Raw genomic sequence first — 21697 nt, forward strand, 5'->3', positions numbered from 1 at the left:
CGCGGCGGGGGGCACCTGGCGGCCTCTCCCGCGCGCCCCGCCCGAGACAAAGCGGCTCGCGGGGCGGGGGGCGGGGGGCGGGGCGGCGACCCGGCCGGGCCGGGGGCACCTTCGGGGGCGCCGGCGGGCGCGGCGCCGGGTGGCGGGCGGCAGGCGGCGGGCGCGGGCGAGGGCGGGCGGCGCGGGCGCGGAAGGCAGGAAGTGCCGCGGCGCGGGGAGCAGGGAGCGCGGCGAGCGGGGCGGAGCGGGCGGAGCGGGATCTCGCGGGAAGCGCGGGGACGCCCGGCACCGCCTCCCAGCCCTCAGCGCGCCCCCCCCCCCGCCACCGCCGTGCCGCCGCCCCGGACCGACCGCGCGGGGGCGCTTCGGCCTGCTGGACCCGCCAGCTCTCGGGCGTCCGGTGGCCCGTCGGCAACCGTGCGGGGAGGAGGGGCGCTGTCTCAGCCTCTGCGCTGGGTAGGCAGCGATTTGCTGTTGATGAAGAACAGTGTTTTGTCTTTTTTGTTTTATTAAGGTAAAAAAAACCCACTTTTTTTGCGGAAACTGAAAAATACAGGAAATTCAAAAGCACCTTTCACCCCAAAACTTGGAAAGATGCGCAGGTAATATTTTGTTACATTTCCTAACAGTCTTTTCTCTAGGCATATGCAGTTTTCTTTTCAAAAATTTATTGCATAAAACTAGCATCAGATGGTATAGACTGTGTATTGGCATCTCCTGCTGTTTTACCCAGGATCCAGTGATGAGAATTTTGCCTTACTGATAAAGTACTGCCAACAAACTTTTTAATGGTTGTATATTGTTCCATTTATGGTTGAACACTAATTGATGTAGCCGGTTACATATTTAGGTTATTTTTATAAGCAATACTACACTTTTAAATGTTTGATGATAACCCCACAATCCACAAAACACTAAGAACATCTCTGTGTGTCACCTTTTTGTGCTGTTCCATGCATTTAGCCATAAATGTGTTTGCACCTTCAGAAATAATGTCAGGTATGTACATAAACATATGTATGTACAAATCCCTGAAACCTCTTCCTGCATCGAACACATAAAGATGACAGATTCTTAAAACAATGAATAAATTTCAGTGTTTAAAAGAAAAATCTCTTAGAGTAGCAATAAGGAGTAGGCAGAGAGGAGGGCTGTGACCCAGGGGGACAGGCTGAGGATGTGGGCTGAATGAAACTTCAAGGGAATGTTTGTAGACAAAGAAGAAAAGAAGACCAAAGACAGTGCCGTGGGTTCAAGGTTAAGGGCTCACGAAAGGACTAACAAGAAATTGGGGAGGAACAGCTGAAGGGGTAGGGGAAAATTCAAGCTCATATGCTGTTCTGGAAGCCAAGGGAAGAAAGTATAACTCACTACTGCTTTATTTTTTTATTATCATAGTTGATTTACAATGCTTTTTCAATTTCTGCTGTACAGTAAAGCAACCCAGTTAGTTATACAAATATATATATATATATATATATATATATATATATACATTCTTTTTTTCACATTATCCTCCATCATGTTCCATCACAACTGATCAGATATAGTCCCTTGGTCTATACAGCAGAATCTCATTGCCTATCCACTCTAAATGCAATAGTTTGCATCTACTAACCCCAAACTCCCAGTACATCCCACTCCCTCCCCGTCCCCCTTGGCAACCACAAGTCTGTTCTCCATGTCCATGAGTTTGTTTCTTTTCTATAGATAGGTTCATTTGTGCCATATGTTAGATTCCAGATATAAGTGATATATGGTATTTGTCTTTCTCCTTCTGACTTACTTCACTTAGTATGAGTCTCTAGTTCCATCCATGATGCTGCAAATGGCATTATTTTGTTCCTTTTTATGGCTGAGTAGTGTTCCATTGTGTATATATACCACATCTTCTTAGTGTGCATTTCTCTTTTCATATGTGTATTGGCCGTTTGAAACCTGAGAACGTTCTAGTCATATCTTATATTCATATGTCTCATGTATTTGTCTTTTTGTTGACTTTTAGGAGCTCTTCGTATCTCTGAACATAAAATCTTTAAGTATTTTGCGAATACTTTCTCCCAGTCTGAGAAGTTTTTAAGTAGGCAGGTCTGTCAGTTTTTTTCTTTATTGTTTCTGGATTTTGTGTCTTACATAGAGATGCCTTGTCCCCCATCTCTCCCACCTCAAAACATAAAAAATATTCTCCTGATCACAAGGTCCAGAAGAAAACATGGGAGACTTTTTCCTATAGGAGCCAGGTGGGTGTGTGGTCCCTGTGCAGAAGTGAATTAGGGTCACCCGGCTGAGGATTCCTTCTCACAAACCCTCAGGAAACTAAGTCTACATGTTGGAGGTTTCACTCATGTGCACTTATGTCTTTCTGCTTCCTCATTCATCCTGGCTTATGTAATCAGTGAGTGTTTGGGTGAATGGACTGTGGATGAGGTTTTTATTTTTTTTCCCTACTTTAATGAATTTTCCAGATTTTCTTCAATAAGCGAGTACTGCAAGCTCTTTAAAATGATAAGGTGGAGTTCCCATCATGGGTCAGCAGTAATGAACCCAACTAGTATCCATGAGGATGGGGGTTCGATCCTTGGCCTCGCTCAGTGTGTTAAGGATCTGGCATTGCCATGTGCTATGGTGTAGGTTGCAGATGAAGCTCAGATCTGGCTTTGCTGTGGCTGTGGCGAAGGCTGGCAGCTGCAGCTCTGATGCAGGTGTGGCCATACAAAACAAAAAATATATGTATATATAAAGTACACAATTCACAGATAAGTGCAGTTATAACCACAGTCAATTTTATTTTATTTTTTTATTATTTTTTAATAGTTATTTTCCCAATACAGTTTTTTTTCTACTGTACAGCATGGTGACACATTTACACATACACGTACACATTCTATTTTCGCACATTATCATGCTCCATCCTAAGTGACTAGACATAGTTCCCAGTGCTACACAGCAGGATCTCATTGCTAATCCATTCCAAAGGCAATAGTTTGTATTTATTAACCCCAAGTTCCCCAACCACCCCACTCCTCCCTCTCCCCCTTGGCAACCACAAGTCTATTCTGCAAGTCCATGATTTTCTTTTCTGAACCACAGTCAATTTTAGAACATTTTCATCAGCTTAGAAAGAAACCCTAGGAATTCCTGCAGCACAGTGGTGTCATAGGTCGAAGCTGTGGCTCAGATTGCCCCAGGAACTTCCATATGACGCAGGTGCGGCCAAAGGAAAAAAAAAAAAAAGAAGGAAATTCCAAACCCTTTAGCTGTCATCTCCCTATCCACCCCCTGCCTCTTCTGCAGCCCTCAACAACCACTCATTTACTTTCTGTCTGTAGATTTCCTGTTCTGAATATTTTATATGAATGGATCATAAAATATGTCCCTTTTATGACTGGATTCTTTCACTTAGTTTCATGTTTTCAAGATTTATCCATGATGTAGCATCTATCAGTAATTCATTCTTTTTTTATGGATGAATAATACTCTGTTGCACAGACATACAACATTTTGTTTATCCATTTGTCAACGGATGGACATTTGGGTTGTTTCTACTTTTTGGCAGTCATAAATAACTGCTATAAATGTTTGCTTGGACATATATATTTTTACTTATCTTGGGTATAGCAGTGGAATTGCTGGATCACATGGTAATTCTATGTTTAATCATTTGGGGAATTCCCAAGTGGAGACCATGTTCTTTTAATTAATCTAAAATTTATACCTATTCTTTGGAAAATATTTTAAATACAGGAATTTTTTAGGGTAAAACCATGTAATCACCATTAATTCCAGCACTCGGAGGATACCCTTATAGCATACTCTTCTGTGCACATTGTATTCTTTTTTCTTTTGTCATTTTTTTAGGGCCACACCCACAGTATATGGAAGTTCCCAGGCTAGAGGTCTAAGCAGAGCTACAGCTGCCAGCCTATGCCACAGCCACAGCAATGCCAGATCCAAGCTGCATCTGCGACCTACACCACAGCTCATGGCAACACCAGATCCTTAACCCACTTAGCGAGGCCAGGAATCGAACCCACATCTTCATGGTGCCATAGTAGTGACCCAAGCCACAGCAGTGACAATGCCAGATCCTAAACCCACTGCACCACCAGAGACCTCCTGAGCATATTGTTTTTTAGTGAAACCACGCTTGGCATAATATATTTTAGTTCATATTGTGAATTTCTTTTCATGCCAATAAATATCTACGTTGGAGTTCCAGCTGTGGTGTGGTGGGTTAATGATCTGGCTTGTCTTTATGGAGGCATAGGTTTGATTCCTGCTCATCTGGTATTACTGCAGCTGTGGTGTAGGTCGCAGCTCTGGCTTGGATTTGATCCCTGGCTGTGGCACTTCTGTTTGCTGTGGGGGTGCCTGAAGAGTAAAAAACCTACTTTGGGAGTTCCCGTCGTGGCACAGTGGTTAACGAATCCGACTAGGAACTGTGAGGTTGCGGGTTCGATCCCTGCCCTTGCTCAGTGGGTTAATGATCCGGCGTTGCCGTGAGCTGTGGTGTAGGTTGCAGATGTGGCTCGGATCCCGCGTTGCTGTGGCTCTGGTGTAGGCTGGCAGCTACAGCTCTGATTAGAACCCAAGCCTGGGAACCTCCATATGCCATGGGAGCGACCCAAGAAATAGCAAAAAGACAAAAAAAAAAAAAAAACCTACTTTGATGAGTTTCAAAATTCTTTTACTCTAGGAACGAATGAATGAACCCTTTCTCCTAAAGACCATTTTCTGAGAGCCCAAAGGTAGTCATTCAATAGTTAACAGTTACTTATTGGGCCGACCAGGTGTCAGATATTCCTACCTCCCAATGCCTGTTCTCTTTAGAGGCTTCAGGTATCGCACAGTACAGAGGAACCACCTATTGGCTTGTCCCCTCTTGAAGGACACCCAGCTTGCTCTCCGTTTTCATTGTTATTAACTGGGACTCAGTGAACATTCGTCTTTGTATACTTTTATCATCTTCTTAAGAGAAATCCCTGGAAGTTAGGATATTGGGTTTCGAGACTGACTTTGGGCTCAGGCCTGCTTGAGGTGCTGGGAGAGGTAAATGACTTGTTCCCTGTTCCTTCAATAACTCAGCTTGAGAAAATGAAATTCAGGAAAGGGAAAAGGAGACTTCAATAAATAAAATCCATTCCTTCCAGGTGTTCCTCTTTAGGAATTCATTCTGTGAATATGTGCTGCATCATTTAAAAGCTAATAACTGGAGTTCCTGTCGTGGCTCAGTGGTTAATGAACCCGACTAGCATCCATAAGGACACGGGTTCGATCCTGGCCTTGCTTAGTGGGTTAAGGATCCAGCGTTGCTGTGGCTGTGGTGTAGGCCTGCGGCTACAGCTCCAATTTGACCCCTAGCCTGGGAACCTCCATATGCCGCAGGTGTGGCCTGAAAAAACAACAACAACAACAAAAAAGGCTAATAATCTAAATGTTCAGCAGTAGGGAATTGAGTAAATATGTGCCACTGTGGTACTAATATGCATCCATCTCTAAGTAAAAGAAAGCAAGGTATGGGAGTTTGCTGGTGGTCTAGTGGTTAAGGATTCAGCATTGTCACTGCTGTGGTTCAGGTTCGATCCCTGGCCTGGGAACTTTCACATGCTGGGAACACAGCCAAAAAAAAGAAAGCAAGGTATAAAACAATGTTTTAAATACTATCTGCATATTTATAAAAATATGCTCATACAGGAGTTCCCATCATGACACAACAGAAATGGATCCAACTAGGAACGATGAGGTTACAGGTTGCATCCCTAGCCTTGCTCAGTGGGTTAAGGATCCGGCGTTGCCATGAACTGCGGAGTAGGTCGCAGACGCGGCTCGGATCCCAGGTGGCTGTGCTCTGGCATAGGCTGGCAGCTGTAGCTTCGATTAGACCCCAAGCCCGGGAACCTCCATAAGCCATGGGTGTGGCCCTAAAAAGCAAAAAAAAAAAAAAAAAAAGTGGCCATATGTATTAAATATATAGACATGCACTGTCCACTATGGCAGCCACTGATCCCATGTGACTATTGAGCACTTGAAATGTGGCAAGTCCAAATTGAGATGTGCTGTGTATATAAAACGCATCTTGGACTTTGAAGGCTTGGTATCAAGAAAAAATTATTTGAAACATCTCATTAATAATTTATATTGATAAGATGTTGAAATGATAACTTTTTTTGGCTGCATCTGTGGCATGTGGAAGTTCCTGGGCCAGGGGTCAAACCCATGCCACAGCAGCAACCCCAGCCACTGCAGTGATAATGCCAGATCCTTAAGCTACTTCGCCACAAGAGAACTCCAATGATAACTTTTTTTTTGTCTTTTGTCTTTTTAGGGCTGCACCCACAGCATATGGAGGTTCCCAGGCTAGGGGTCAAATTGGAGCTGTAGTGGCCAGCCTATGCCAGAGCCACAGCAACACAGGATCTGAGCTGCGTTTGCAACCTACACCACAGCTCACGGCAATGCCGGATCCTTAACCCACTGAGCACAGCCAGGGATAGAACCCAAGTCCTCATGGATGCTAGTCGGGTTCGATAACTGCTGAGCCAGGAAGGGAACTCCCCAATGATAACTTAAAATGTATTAGGTTAAATAAAATATTAAAGTTTCATCTATTTCTTTTCACTTTTTAAAATGTGGCTACTAGAAAATTTTAAATTACATACGTAATGTAATTTTTTTTTGGTCTTTTTAGGGCCACACCTGTGGCATATGGAAATTCCCAAGCCTAGGGGTCGAATCAGAGCTACAGCTGGCAGCCTATGCCACAGCCACAGCAACCTGGGATCCGAGCCACATGGGTGACCTACACCACAGCTTACAGCAGTGCTGGCTTCTTAACCCACTGAGCAAGGCTAGGGATGGAACCTGCACCCTCATGAATACTAGTTGGGTTCGCTTCCCATGCGCCACAACGGCAACTCCCTAAATTTTAAATTTAAGTTTTAGATGGCATATGTGACTCCTATTTATTCCTCCCATTCTGTTTGTATTGGCTAGTAGTGTTTATACTAACTCCAGAGGAATGTGCAGCAAATTTATATTAGTGACCGCCTCTGGGGAAGGGTCCTGAAGATTTGTGTGGTGTGGGTGACTAACTTTTGTCACATCTCTACCCTCCTCATCTCTCTCAGTTGGGCCTTGGGTCTTCCCATTCCCTTCTCCCACAGGTCTCCTGGCCCACCCAACCCCCCAGGCCTACCCTTCTGCCACCCCCACCCACTACTCTTTGGCCTGGAGGATTGGGGCTGCATGGGAAGGGGCTCAAGGCCACAGTTCCAGCCTTTCAGAGCTGCACCAGGACAAGCCAGGGGCCACCTCTTCCCTGGGGAGATGGGGTGTAAAAGTGGCTAACTGCCCACTTGCTTTTGGGTGCAGCCTTCCCATCACACCCCAGGAAAGCAGGCTCTTTAGAAGGTGATCAGATAATTAGAAGATGCTCAGTTAAAACTAGTGACAAATTCAGCCTCCCTGCTCAAAGAAACACCAATTAAACAATGTGATGCCATTATCACCACATTAGCCAAACAGTCAGTGGGCATAATTCTATAATTAGTCTCTGAGGTTGCTGACACCCTCCTCAACCCTCACCTCAAAATTCATGGCCAAGCCAACTGGGACTGAGGAAAAAACTGGACCCCTTGGGATCACATCTAACCTGCCATCTCCACCCCCCCACCCCCCCACCCCGAAGCACCCGTCAGTTCTGTGTCGGCCCCCACCGCTGGTACACCTCCTGCACTGGGGACTCCCGGTGGGAATTACACTTTGGAACCACTCGGAACTGCCAGTCGCGGGATCAGGGAAGCTGCGGAAGTAGAGGTGCCTGGGCGAATCTCAGCTCCTCCATTTGCACAACCATGTGACCTTGAAGAAGTTAATGAACTTCTCCATGCCTCAATGTCGCTGTGAAGTGGAATGGCGAGCACAGACCGCACAGCACAGCCGTGTTTGGCAAACTCCTGGAAAGAAGGCTCTCAAGATGCCAACTGGTGCTTGTAAGTAATGTCAAACCGCGGGGTCCCTGAGGCTACCCTAAAAGTGTTCTTGCTTGCTCTGGAACCCTCTTTGCTGGGGGGGTGCGTCTCCCGAAACCACGTACTGAGAAGCGGAATTGGGGAAGCCATGCTCCTCGAACCCTGGCTGGGAGGGAGTGCGAGGGGCGTAGGAGAGACCCTAATTCCACACAAGAAATTTCCAGCGCAAAGAGTGGAACTGGGCGAGGCCCGGCTGGTCCAGCCTCCGCGCCTTTCACCGCACGGGCCCCGCCCCCGGTTCCGCCCCTCTGCTAACCCGCGTCCCCATTGGTGGCGTCCGGCGGCGCGGCCGCTGTTATTTTTCGAATATATAAGGAGGTGGAGGTGGCAGCTTCACTAGAGGCTTCCCAGACTGGTGGCTGGTCCCCGCGTCCCTCCTCCCTTCCCCACCCCAACCCTCCCTGCTTCCCTCTCCTCCCTCGCTCTGACCCCGTTGCTCTTTCTCCCTCCCTCCCCCCTCCACCCGGGCCGGCTCCCTACCTCCTGCCGGCCAGCTGTGCCCGGCGTCTGTTGGTCGCCCTGCGCCCAGCCCTCCAGCCCCGCCGCGATGGAGCTGCCCCAGCCGGAGCCCGCGCCAGGCTCGGCTATCAGTCCGGCCGGCGTGCGCGGTGGCGCCCAGCGTCCGGGCTACCTCCCGGGCCTCCGGCTGGGGGCTCACGGCCTCCTGGGATCTCCTGAGCGCGCGGCCGCTTCCTCGCCTGTCACTACCCTCACCCAGACCATGCACAACCTCGCCGGGCTCGGCAGGTAGGGCGCCCCAAGCATGCTGGGTGTCGGGGGCGTTGGTCCGGGGCCTCCTTGGGAAGCCGGCGTGGGTACTGAATCTAGGAGGCAGAGTGGGGAGGCACCCCGAGCAGAGCCTGCTTCTGGGACCCAGGACAAGGGCTGTGCTACACACACCCTCCAGGTGACTTGTTCTTGCCCAGCATAAGCTCTGGAGACCCTCTTCCCCCACTTCCTCCTCTCCCGTGCTGCCTCCCTAGTCTCTGCCCAAATCTCCACCATTTGGCCCAGACAGGGGATCCTGAGCTTGGAGGGGGACCTTGAGGGTGTCTCTGTTCCCTCCACCCTCAGGTTAAGGGCCTAAACTTTGGTCCTGCTCCCAGAGCAAGCTTGCAGCTACAGACTGGGATGTCTTTGCAGCAACAGAGACCCAAAGTCTTGGCTGTTCCTCCAGATAGGCTTGCGGATGGGTATGGGGCCTGAAGAGTTTAGGGGAAGGCCCTCCACGGCTGCTCTGCTGCCCCACCATCCCCAGGGACTCACTTTTCCAAGCCTACCTCCTTGCTCTTGCCCTGGGTTCACCCTCCCCGGCACCCAGAAGGACCTTAAATCAATCAACAAAGAGAAAAAGCCTGAGAAGAGGGTAGGCCCTAGATGCCATCACCTCCCTGGGACAGTGCAGAGACTGGATGGGCCCTTCAGAGGTGGTTGGCTGGTGGGAACACGGGCCAGCCAGCCCTTGAGCTCCACATTTACCTTTCTCCTTCCCTGGGTCCCCTGCTCCCTTCCCAGTGAGACCCCAAAGAGTCAGGTAGCCAGCCGGCTCACATGCCTATCCCTGTCCCGTCGGGCGTCTGAATCCTCCCTGTCGTCTGAGTCCTCTGAATCTTCTGATGCAGGTGAGGCCCAGGGGAGTTTCGGGGGGGGGGGGGGGCGCTGCCTGAGCCTCCCCCCTTCCCTACTGATCAGACTAACATCCTACTACAACCTGGTGGGCCCAGCACCCTCCCCCTGCCCAGTTCTGGTGGGGCTCACCACATCCAACACCAACTGGCTGAGCAAGGAGGGTGCTGGGCGGGGTCCTTCGCGGGAGATGAGATCTTGCCTATTTAAAACCAGGCGCCAAAGTCCCTGAACCACAGCCCCACCTGGGAGGCATTAGGGCTGAAAGGCTGTCATTTTATAACATTCACTTGTCTTGGGTCCTTTAAAAAGCTGTTATCTCTTCTAGGACAAATTATTTTAAACCAGTTCAAAAAAAAAAATGCTTAGCAAAGTTCTGGTTTTAAACCTACAGAAAGGAGTTGCCATAGTAAACAGGGACTGGAGCCCTGTAATTGGGGGAGGGGGGGGCAATGTGTCAGCCCTTGGGGTCCATGGGTGGGTTTTGTTTCATTTTTTAATATGTCAAGACCTAAAATAAAAAAGGTTCCCCCCCTTCTCTGAATAGGGTTGGGACTTGGTGGCGAAAGTGTGCGGGAAATGCCACCACTTTTCAACCAAGGCGCTCTGTCCCCCAGGTCTGTGCATGGACTCTCCCAGCCCTATGGACCCCCAGGTGGCAGAGCGGACGTGAGTAGAGAAGAGAGACCACACTACCTAAGAGGGAACCCTACCCTTGGGAATCTCACTTCTAGCCTAAACTCACTGGGAAGCCTGGGAGAGCAGACAGACCTCTCTGGATCCCCAAACGGGGCACTAATTGACCTTCCCATGTCCTGGAATTCTGCTCCTTATCTCAGGGAAGGGCCTGATCTCAGGGAGCAGCTGCGAATGGGCTTAGGGTAGGGGTGGTGGGAACAGTGGTCACAGGGGGCCACTTGTGGGAATATAGACCTAATATGTGTCCCACTTTCTTTCTTTTTTTTTTTTCCTATTTTCCTTTCTTTTTATACACATTTTTTTTTCCCTGTGAACTATCACAATTTTAGAATATGGTCAACTAATTCAAGGCTTTTAATTTGCTCTAGGCCAAACAAAACAGTTGCTACAAGCTGGCTTTGCTCTCCGCCATCCTATCAGCAACCTCTACTTTCAGTGACATTTGACCGTCTGGCCAACCCCTGGACCAGGCCCTTTGTGAGGGGGAGTGGAGAAGGTGGTGGGCTTTGCTCAGCACAGATCCCAGCTTCTTGGTTGTGGGGTTGAGAAGTAATTTCCAGGGCTGTTCAGCTATTCAGCTGTTCCCATCCAGCTGTTCAGGCCCCAGCAGGGAGAGCAGCTGTCAGGCATTACTGGGAACAGCTGGGCGTCCCCAGCCTGGGCTGAGAAATGATGGCTTTGGGTTTAGGGCAGTGGCTGTCTTCCCTCCCATTGTCTTTGATCAGACTGGGCTGGGTTGCAGGGTTTGCTCATAAACAGGAAATGGGGAGAGAATTGGGTGGGGGTGTGGGGACTGCAGGTTGGGTTTTGGTGGTAACACAGGGCTGTCCCTGTTTTACCCCCAGGGCCCAGGTGCAGATTGGAAACCAAGCCTATTAAATTGGTCATCCTGATACCAGGTTGGCTGGGCACAGCCACCCCCTCCCCTGCCCCCGACCCTGGGGCCATCCCCCTGACACTTTAGCCCTTAGTACTCCACCACCTCAGTGCTCTGCACCTGCTTTGACGGTTACGCAGCTTCTCAGAAAGAAGTGTGTGTGTGTGTGTGTGTGTGTACATACACATAAACACACAAAAGCCCCGCCTGGCAGGTGGTCTCTGGTAACATAGCTCAGGGGTGGGGCCTATCTGCAGAAGCTTATGCCCTGGCCTCAAAAGGAACATCTGTTGGAATTCTTTGCCTGCTGTCCTCTTCTAAGACAGGAGGAGGGGGTGGGACAGAGGCTGGGTCCTGGAAAATTCCACAGGAGGGAGGAGAGGATGTGACCCTGCACATTTGTCACTAGGGGGTCTGGCATGACACACTGGGACTGGTCCAGGGGCATACTAAACCAGGCCCCTGTCCTGGGGGAGCCAGGACAGCCCCACACAAGGGGAGGGAGGCCCAGCCTTGCTGGCATCCAGGCCCTGGGGACACCCACATTGTCAGGACAAGGCCTGTCATCATGGAATGGATGGATGCCTTTCCTGGCAGCCATATGGCCCCGCTGAGGTGATTTGCATACAGGTGGAAGGCCTGTGGGCAGGCTGGTGAGACTGTTGCCTTGGTAACTACTCAGCCACCCTGCGACCTACCCCAGCTGTCTCCTTTGCTGCCATTCTCCAGGCCTCTTATATTCAGGGCAGCCTTTAAAATCCCGGGCTGCCTCTCATCTCCCCTCTCCCGTATCCTGCCCCCCCCACCCACCCCCCCGCCGAGAGTTTGCATTCTTCCTACCTCCTCTTTCCCCTGGCCTGAGCCCTGACCCCCAGGCCTCGTGGACTGGGGACCTGATGCAAGGGTGGGCAATGGGCGATGAGGGGAGCTGGGTTGATGGGACCCTTCTCTCTCCTAGGTTTGAACAGGCCATCCAGGCAGCCAGCCGAGTCATTCGAAAGTGAGTGCTGGGCCTCCCTGCCCCATGTGGGTGGAGTAGGCCCGGGGAGCGGGCCTTCTGAGGCCCTCCCGCAGGGGTGCACAGGGCCCTGGCCAAGGGCACTCTGCAGGCACTGTCATGACCAACTCTCCAGCCCTGAGGTGTCCCTATTTCCTTCCACAGTGAGCAGTTTGCTATCCGACGCTTCCAGTCCTTGCCAGTGAGTGTCTGCTGAGGCCCAGAGGGAGGCCCCAGGCCCTCTGGGTGGGATCGGGGAGGAGCAGGAGGGACTCCCAGAGGGTGGACTTGAAGCGGTCAGGTGTCCCTGGTCTGGCTGTGGGAGCCGGGGCTTAGGTGGAGGTGGTCGGGGACCTTGAGGGAGGCGGAGGAGGGATGAAGGAAGGTAGGGCCTGGGCTGGCAGCCAAGGAAGGCAGCCTTCTGTACTTGCTGCCCTCCTGGCTCTCTAGGAGAGACTTCTGGGCCACAGCCCCGTGCTACGGAACATCACCAACTCCCAAGCACCTGGCACCTGGAGGAAGAGTGAGGCGTGTGGCCAAGCTACCCACAGCTCTGGGGAGGACAAGGAGAATGTATGCTTCCAGAAGGCCAGAGTGGGAGCACTCCAGGGAGAGAAGGGGTGGGCTGCTTCTCTGGCATTTGATGACGCTCCCTCCCTCTGCCCCCGTGTTGCTCGCAGGATAGATTTGTCTTCAAGATGCCGGGGAAGCCCACCCATCCCAGCCACACCCATGCTCTGGCAGAGTGGGCAAGCCGCAGAGAAGCCTTTGCCCAGAGGCCAAGCTCCGCTCCCAACCTGATGGTACCAGGAGAGCTGACCCATGCAGGGCTGGTGCCCGGGAAGGCAGCCTGGGGGACTTCAGGACTTCAGTGGGAAACTTTTCCCAGCAGGTTGGGGGTGGGGACCGCCTCAGGTCCCCATCCCTGAGTAGCCTGTGTCTGTTCGTCACCTCCGCAGTGTCTCACTCCTGAGCGGAAGATGGACATAGAGGAACTGACTCCCCTGGCCCCGTGCCGCCTCTCCCTGACCCCCACCAAGGGGGCTGCCGAGGAAGATGATGGGTTCGTGGATATCCTGGAGAGCGACTTAAAGGTAAACTGCCTTACCCTATCAGGCCTCCTCCCTCCCACTCCCTGGGATCTCCCTAAAGAAGAGAGCTCTGAGCTCCTACAGCAAGACTATGACCTCATTTGAATGTCAGAAGAAGAATTGGAGGTAACTGAGTCACAGCCCGACCTCTAGCCAATCAGAGTGGAGGAGGTGGCTGGTGCTGCAGGGAAGGGTGGATGGGCAGGGCGGGGGGAAGCCTGGCCCTCCCGCATGGCCACAGTTCTCATGGTTCTGTGCAAGGCCCAGCAGCTAGTGGGGCCCTGCAGCTTCCTGTTTCGGGGGGGGTGGGCACTGTCCTGAGTGGAGGTATGAGCAGGGCCAGGGCGGGCTGCTGGCCTGGAGGTTGCTGGGAGAACTGGGAGGGGTGTCCTGGGGGGACTCGGGGCCTGGGGATTGGACCTGTGCCTGCAAGTGTGACCACAGCCTGCTGATCTGGCCTCAGGAGGATGACGTAGTCCCCCCAGGTATGGAGAGCCTCATTAGTGCCCCACTGGTCAAGACCTCAGAAAAAGAAGAGGAGCAGGTGAGCCTCTGGGGAGGCCCCTCAGAACTCGAAGGGGTGAAGGCCTACCCTCCAGATGGGATGTAGGGGGCAGGGCAGGGCCTGGGCACTCTGACCCTGGACCTGCCACTCCTGCCAGGACCTCATCATGTACAGCAAGTGCCAGCGGCTCTTCCGCTCTCCGTCCATGCCCTGCAGCGTGATCCGGCCCATCCTCAAGAGGCTGGAGCGGCCCCAGGACAGGGACCTGCCCATACAGAACAAGCGGAGAAGGAGCCTGACCCCTCAAGGGGAGGAGCAGATGGAGGCTGAGGAGCCTGTGAGCGCCCTCCTCCTGGGGCAGAGTGGGGTGGGGCTGGGCTGCACTGCGATGCACTGCCGCACTCCGGGTCCACCCCTCAAGCCCTTCTCAGCTGGGTTTGTGGCAGAGGGCAGGATGCGGGGAAGGGGGGACTAACCAGATGGGGCACTGAGGGGCAGTCTCACCCCTGACCCTAGTTGCTGCCTGCTTCACAGAAAGCCCGAGTTCTCCGCTCAAAGTCCTTGTGTCACGACGAGATTGAGAACATCCTGGACAGTGACCACCGAGAGCTGATTGGGGATTACTCCAAGGTACCAGCAGTGGGACCCCACAGGAGGCTCAGTCCCTTACCAGCTGTGGCCCCTGAGCCAAGCAGCAGCTGCTTTAGTGACTCCTCCCCAGAGGCCCCTTCACTTTTTCTGTGCATCTTATCCTTTATTCTCACCTAGCACCCTCTCTCCTTGGTCTCCTGACTCTACCTCACATCTGTCTAGGGCATCAGTGGTATCTCAACCTTGGGAAACATTTCCAAACAGAACTTCTTGCTTGCAGTCTCCTCGGGCCTCATCCCCGGGCTTGCTTGGCAAAGTGTGAGCGCAGGAGGCGTGAGGGTTCATCTCTTCTGCTCTCCATCTTCACTTCCCCTGGAAGGTTGTTCCCTGAGGATCAGACTCTAGAGACACCTCTTGGTTGCTATGGGAACCAGAGCTGAATTTAAAGGTCCGAGCAGGTGTGGCCTTTGGGCTTGGTTTCCAGGTTCCTGGTCTTAGCCACGTCACTTTCTCCTCCCCGCTCTCCCCTTCGCTTCAGGCTTTCCTCCTACAGACCGTGGATGGCAAGCACCAAGACCTCAAGTACATCTCACCGGAAACGGTATGCGCGGACAGGCTATTTTCTGATGCATTTGGGACTCTGTTTGCCTGTTAACCTTCTCTGGGCCCGGACTGTGAGCACTGGGTCAGCAGCAGTGTTGGGGGGCCGGCCCGTGCCTGCCAGCCTGACCTGCTGGAACCCACCTCTGTGGCATCCTACAGATGGTGGCCCTGCTGACCGGCAAGTTCAGCAACATTGTGGAGAGGTTTGTGATTGTGGACTGCAGATACCCCTACGAGTATGAAGGCGGGCACATCAAGGTGAGGTGGGGGACAGGAGAGGCCCTGAAGACTCACCTGGTTCTATCCTTGCTCTGCCCAGAGGATGAATTGGTAGAGGGCGGGTGACTCTCTCATGGGGAAGGATTCTGCCCTGCAAGAGTTGGGGGTCATTCATCTGAAAGATCAGCCAGGTTGATCTAAAAGTATGGGAGTTCCTGTTGTAGCTCAGCAGGTTAAGAACCTGACTAGTATCCATGAGGAGGCAGGTTCAATTCCCGGCCTCGCTCAGTGGGTTAAGAATCCTGTGTTGCTGCAAGCTGTGGCCTAGGTCGAGGATGCAGCTCAGATCTGGCATTGCTGTGGCTGTGGTGTAGGCCTGCAGCTGCAGCTCCAATTCAGCCCCTAGCCTGGGCACTTCCATATGCTGGGGGTGTGGCCCTTAAAAAAAAAAAACAAGGGGAATTCCCGTCGTGGCGCAGTGGTTAACGAATCCGACTAGGAACCATGAGGTTGCGGGTTCGGTCCCTGCCCTTGCTCAGTGGGTTAAGGATCCGGCGTTGCCGTGAGCTGTGGTGTAGGTTGCAGACGCGGCTCGGATCCCGAGTTGCTGTGGCTCTGGCGTAGGCCGGTGGCTACAGCTCCGATTCAACCCCTAGCCTGGGAACCTCCATATGCTGCGGGAGCGGCCCAAGAAATAGCAACAACAAAAAAAGACAAAAAAAAAAACAAGGGATAAAAGTAGTATCCATGAAAGATGGGGACCACATAGGACGGGGTGTCACCCAGGCCCAGGGCTGAGGCCCAACCTCTGGCTCCTCCCGCAGACTGCTGTGAACTTGCCTCTGGAACGGGACGCTGAGAACTTCCTGCTACAGAACCCCATCACCCCCCGAAGCCTGGACAAGAGGATCATCCTCATTTTCCACTGTGAATTCTCATCCGAGCGGGGGCCCCGCATGTGAGTCCCAGCTCCGCCTCCGCTGCCCCAGGCTTGTGGGTGCTGCAGCCATGACCCAGAGGCCCGAGTCGGCCCTGGCCTCGCCTCTCATCTGATACCTTGCAGCAGACCTCAGCCCTGCTTCCCTGTGCACGGCCCCGCCTCCTGCCTCCCTCTCACCATCCTTCCCGTCAGGCCATGTCAACACCCCCACAAAACCTGATTCCAAGTCTCCAGTGGTGTCCTTAAAATCCAAGGGCCAGAGTTCCCATCGTGGTGCAGACGAAACGATGGAGAGGCCCTGAAGACTCACCTGGTTCCTCATGGTTCCAACTAGGAACCATGAGGTTGTGGGTTCGATCCCTGGCCTCGCTCAGTGGGTTCAGGATCCAGCATTGCCGTGAGCTGTGGTGTAGGTCGCAGACGTAGCTTGGATCCCAAGTTGCTGTGGCTGTGGTGTAGGCCAGCAGCTACAGCTCTGATTAGACCCCTAGCCTGAGAACCTCCATATGCCACGGTGCTGCCCTAAAAAAAAAGGACAAAAAGACCGAAAAAAAAAAAAAAAAATCCAAAGGCCCTGCCCCAACCCTCAGTGATGCTGACCCTCCCAGAGTTTGTCTTTTCCTCTCCCCTCCTCCTCCTCCTCCTCCTTGCCAAGCCTTCCTGAATGTATCCCTTGAATTTTGTCCACTTCTCTCCTCCCAACTTCCCCTTTCCTGGCCCACGAGAAATGTCTCTGACAGACTGTCTTCTAGGAACAGAGCTCTCTTGATTTGCTTGCTTCTTTCCATCTCTCCAACCTCTCCTGTACCCAGGTAGCCAGGCTGATTTAAAAGTATGGGAGTTTCTGGAGTTCCCATCATGGCGCAGTGGTTAACGAATCCGACTAGGAACCATGAGGTTGCGGGTTCGGTCCCTGCCCTTGCTCAGTGGGTTAACGATCCGGCGTTGCCGTGAGCTGTGGTGTAGGTTGCAGACACGGCTTGGATCCCGCGTTGCTGTGGCTCTGGCGTAGGCCGGAGACTACAGCTCCGATTGGACCCCTAGTCTGGGAACCTCCATATGCCGCGGGAGCGGCCCAAGAAATAGCAAAAAGACAAAAAAAAAAAAAGTATGGGAGTTTCTGTTGTGGCTCCATGGTTAACGAACCCAACTAGTATCAATGAGGATGTGGGTTCGATCCCTGGCCTTTCTCAGTGAGTTAAGGATCCAGCCTTGCCATGAGCTGTGGTGTAGTTCGCAGATGTGGCTTGGATCCCGTGTGGCTGTGGCTGTGGCATAGGCTAGCAGCTATAGCTCCGATTGGACCCCTAGCTTGGGAATTTCCATATATCATGGGCGCAGCCCTAAAAAGAAAAAAAATAATAATAACAGTATTCTTGCGAGTTCCCTTCTTTGCTCAGCAGTTAACAAACCCAACTAGGATCCATGAGGATGTGGGTTCCGTTGATCCCTGGCCTCGCTCAGTGGGTTAAGGATCTGGCGTTGCCTTGAGCTGTGGCATAGGTCACAGAGGTGGCTCGGATCCTGTGTTGCTGTGGCTGCTGCTGTGGTGTAGGCCAACAGCTGTAGCTCCAATACGACCCCTGGCCTGGGAACTTCCGTATGCCGTGGGTTCAGCCCTAAAAAGCAAAAAATAAAAATAAAGTATTCCTGCGGCTGACATTCCTGCACCCAAGCCTTCTGTGCCCCCCCGAGGGCCCTCAAAGGAGTGGTGTGTGGGGAACAGGTCGCCAGCGGATACCCCACTGCCCACCCAGCTCTGACCCTCATACCCCTGCTGGTTCCAGGTGCCGTTTCATCAGGGAACGAGACAGAGCCTCCAATGACTACCCCAGCCTCTACTATCCCGAGATGTATATCCTCAAAGGCGGCTACAAGGAGTTCTTCCCGCAGCACCCGGTGCCATGGGTGGGGGTGGCCATGGCCTCTGGGGAGGGTGGACTACAGGGAAAGGCGAGAAGGAGAAGGGAGGGTGGGCTGGGTCCCCCCCGGATGTTGCCCATTTCCCCATTCTGATTGGCCCTTCCCATCCTGCCCTAGACCTTCTGTGAGCCTCAGGACTACCGACCCATGAACCACGAGGCCTTCAAGGAGGAGCTGAAGACCTTCCGCCTCAAGACCCGCAGCTGGGCTGGCGAGCGGAGCCGGCGGGAGCTGTGCAGTCGCCTGCAGGACCAGTGAAGGGCCAGCAACCCTTCCACCCGCCTCCCTTGCCTCGTGTGGCCTGGGCACCAGCTGTCCCCGGACCTGCAGGGCTGAGGGCCTGCTGTCCAGGGCAAAGTTGGGGAAGGTGCCCCCATCCATCTGCCCCTGGTCCCCTCTGTCTCACTCTAGTCATACGCCACATCCTGCTGACACCCCCGCCCCCACCCCGGAAGAGCCCAGCCTGCTGACTTAGTGAAATTGGATTAAGTCCAGCTCAAAGGAAGTATTTTCTGTCTAGCAGGAGGCTTTTGGTTGTTTCCTTCCTTGTTTGGGTTAACCCTTTGTCTTCCTGTACCTAAAAAAGCCCCCTTTTTTTCTGGGGGCTTTTTTTCTTTTCTTTTCTTTTCTTTCTTTCTTTCTTTTTTTTTTTTTTTTTATATGAGGCTGAAGGATGGGCCAGCTGTCCTCCCTGCCCCAGGCCCTCGACAGCACTCCTGAGCGTGTGTGCCATGCTCCTCTTTCTCATTCCCTCTTTCCCACTCCTCCTTGTGAACACCTCCAGCACCGGACATGAGCTCTTACTCTTTCCTGTTTCAGTGTTATCTGCATGCTTGATTTGTCTGTCTTTTTATCTGTTTGTTTGTTTTCGTTTGGCCCATCTCAGGACATTCACAGGCTAAGGTTGAGGATCCCCCTGTCCAGTTGGGGTTAAAGACTCAAGCATTCATAACCCACTAGGCCCTGGCTTCTCTCGCCTCAGAAAGAGGCGTTATTATGCATGGAGGCCCTTGCTTGAGGGCTAAGGCCTGCGTCCTGAGCCCACTGGAAGCCGAGCCCTCTCTGCTGTGAACCCTGGGGCCTGAACCCATGTCAGAACTTGCTGTCTTGTCATGGATGGACAGATGGACGAATGGAAGCGTGGATGGATGGATGGCCATGGATGCACAATGGCTTGTCCACACACCGATGAAGTGCAAGTGTTTCAGTGAGAGTGACAGCCTGTGGCAGGAGTATATGTGTGCCCGTTTGAGTGGACAGAACCTTTCCACTTGAAGATGTGCAGATATTCAAAAGGAATTGTCATGGAAGCAGCTAAACCAAGGCCAGCCATCTCTAGATTCTGAATCTCAGGAAATGGGCAGGGCGTCTTGAAGGCCCAGATGCGTCATCTGGTAGGGTCTTGGTTCAATAAAGCACTGAGAAAGCTGAGTAAGCAGCATCGTGTCCTGTGGGACCCTTGATGAGGCTACGGAGACCCTGATGTTGGGGGAGGGCCAGGCCAAGTCAGGATCGGGGCTGAAAGACAGGAGGCCTCATATCTGCTTCCCAAGGCTGGCCAAGATTTCAGCCTCACCCTTTCCCTCATCTGGCTGCTCGAGCACTTCTGGACTCCCCCTTCCTAAACGCTGCACCAGGAGGCCATCATTTTTCTCCTCTAGGATTGTCAGTGGCTCACCATTGCCCTCAGATAAAAGCCTCCTGGCATGGCCCTTTAGGACCTGGTCCTCCCCAGCCTCATTCCCCACTTTTTGCTGAACTCCCCTAAAAGTTGCTGTTCACACTTCCTTTTCTTTGTATCTGCTGTATTATCCTCAGGATTGTTCTCCCCTATCCATTATTTCTCCTTTAAGATTCAACTTCAAATGTTAATTCCTCCCAGAAGCCCCCGTGCTCTATCAGGGATACTTTCAGTACCCACAACACCCAGCATCTACTAGAAGGTTCCAGGTTCAAGAGAGTGGGGAACGGCCGATCTGGGAGAACCAGTTTCTAGTCCAGACCTACATTAAGAAAATGCAAATGACCCTGCTCCGTAAATATGAGCTGTGATTGCTGGGATTCCTTTGCAAACGTCTAAGATGCTGCCCAAGATGGAGTGCACACCCACATGTCAGGTGTCGCTACCGCTTTCTGTCAAAGTTCGTCTACTTTGCCATGATTATTTGCTCCATTGTGCAGATGAGAATATGGAGGCTTTCTTACCAGAGCAGTAAGAAGGACTTCAGATTCCCAGGCTGAGTCTAAAGGACACTTACCCTGTCTCCAGCTTGTTTCCCTCCCCCACCCCCCAAGTTTATTTTGCTCCAAGACTTGGTCTTCTCTTCTGGTCTAGAGCCCCCTGCAAGGGCACAACAGGTGGAAGGGTGGTATCGGGGGGCTGGACTTCCACTTGGGGAAGGAAGGATGCTGAAGCCTCCAGATGCCACCCCCACCCTCTGGTCCTAAGTAGGCTGCTGATACTAAGGCCAGTGTTTACTCGAGTGAGGCAGTTTGCCCCTGGAAAGGGAAAATAGCTGTGCAGACCCCTGAGAAAGAGGGAGAAGTGGGGGAAGGGGAGAGAATGAGCCTTGGGCACAGTCATGCTGAGACTTGGCCTACACCAGCCTGAGTGTTCAGGTGGTCTGGTTTTATGAGGAGGAAGGCAGCTGGATGCTCAGAGAGGGCACTCACTTGCCCCAAGTCACAAAGCAGATACAAGCAGAGCAGCTTCCCAGGACTCTCCCACTCCTCACCTCCCACCATGGCTCAGAGGGCATGAAAGGGGGGCGAGGTTGCCCCACAGCTTCTGCTCTGAGTCATCTTACCACTCTGTCCATCTGGATCAGGCCATGTGGGGAGAAGAAAGCAATGGTGCTGAGTATCTAACAACGCCCAAGTGTGCTGACAGCTGCGGCCACATCTGCCCTACTCACAACCCACCATCAGAGTCACAGCTGTGGTCACAGGGCACTGAGTCTGCTCCAGACGTTTTTTTTGTTTGTTTTGTTTTGTTTTTTTTTGCTTTTTAGGACCACAACCGTGGCATATGGAGGAGGTTCCTAGGCTAGGGGTTCAATCAGAGCTACAGCTGCTGGCCCACGCCACAGCCACAGCAACACAGGATCCAAGCTGCATCTGTGACCTACACCACAGCTCACAGTAACGCCAGATCCTTAACCCACTGAGCAAGGCCAGGGATCAAACCCGCAAATCTCATGGTTCCTAGTCGGATTCATTTCTGCTGCAGCACAACGGGAACTCCGAGACACTATTACCTAGTGCCTGCTAAGCACACGAGCTCAGTATTCAGCTCATTGTGCAGGGGAGTCAGAATAGGAAGGCAGAGAGGGGGGCCCTGGTCAAGCGAGGATGAAACTTCCAAGAGAGAAGTTCAGGGGATGCGGCAGAGGTGCCAAAAACTCCCTTCCCGCCAGGAAGAGAAGCTCAAACTTTATTCCTGGATGCTCTAAAAGGGGAGTGGATCAGGCAAGGAAGCAGTTTAAAATCCTGGGCTGCCAGCCAGTTTTAAAGGTTGTTTTGCTTGGGCCAAGGCGGGGCAGGAATTCTGTGCAGCCCTCACAGGATTAAGAAGCTGCTTGGGGTTGGGCCCAAGT

The 21697-nt window shown here is 52.4% G+C and overlaps 1 protein-coding gene across 2 annotated transcripts; it reads left to right on the forward strand.

Moving 5' to 3' along the window:
• The first annotated feature begins 504 nt into the window (after positions 1-504).
• CDC25B (cell division cycle 25B) lies at positions 505-19532 on the forward strand. Of its 2 annotated transcripts, none has more exons than XM_047771535.1 (18): positions 505-602; positions 7688-7991; positions 8525-8777; positions 9546-9652; positions 10274-10325; positions 12191-12232; positions 12395-12431; positions 12680-12802; positions 12910-13032; positions 13189-13323; positions 13784-13864; positions 13983-14162; positions 14342-14455; positions 14955-15017; positions 15179-15277; positions 16063-16196; positions 17966-18077; positions 18219-19532. In XM_047771535.1, exons 2-18 carry the CDS (start codon positions 7874-7876, stop codon positions 18357-18359), a joined length of 1914 nt encoding a protein of 637 aa, XP_047627491.1. In that variant the 5' UTR covers positions 505-602; positions 7688-7873; the 3' UTR covers positions 18360-19532. The 2 variants fall into 2 exon arrangements, with proteins under 2 accessions (XP_047627491.1, XP_047627492.1); XM_047771536.1 differs by having other exon boundaries at positions 507-602; positions 14360-14455.
• Positions 19533-21697: the final 2165 nt, after the last annotated feature.

This window comes from Phacochoerus africanus, chromosome 3 (genome assembly GCF_016906955.1).
Source record: "Phacochoerus africanus isolate WHEZ1 chromosome 3, ROS_Pafr_v1, whole genome shotgun sequence".
In the NCBI taxonomy this organism is placed as follows: Eukaryota; Metazoa; Chordata; class Mammalia; order Artiodactyla; family Suidae; genus Phacochoerus; species Phacochoerus africanus.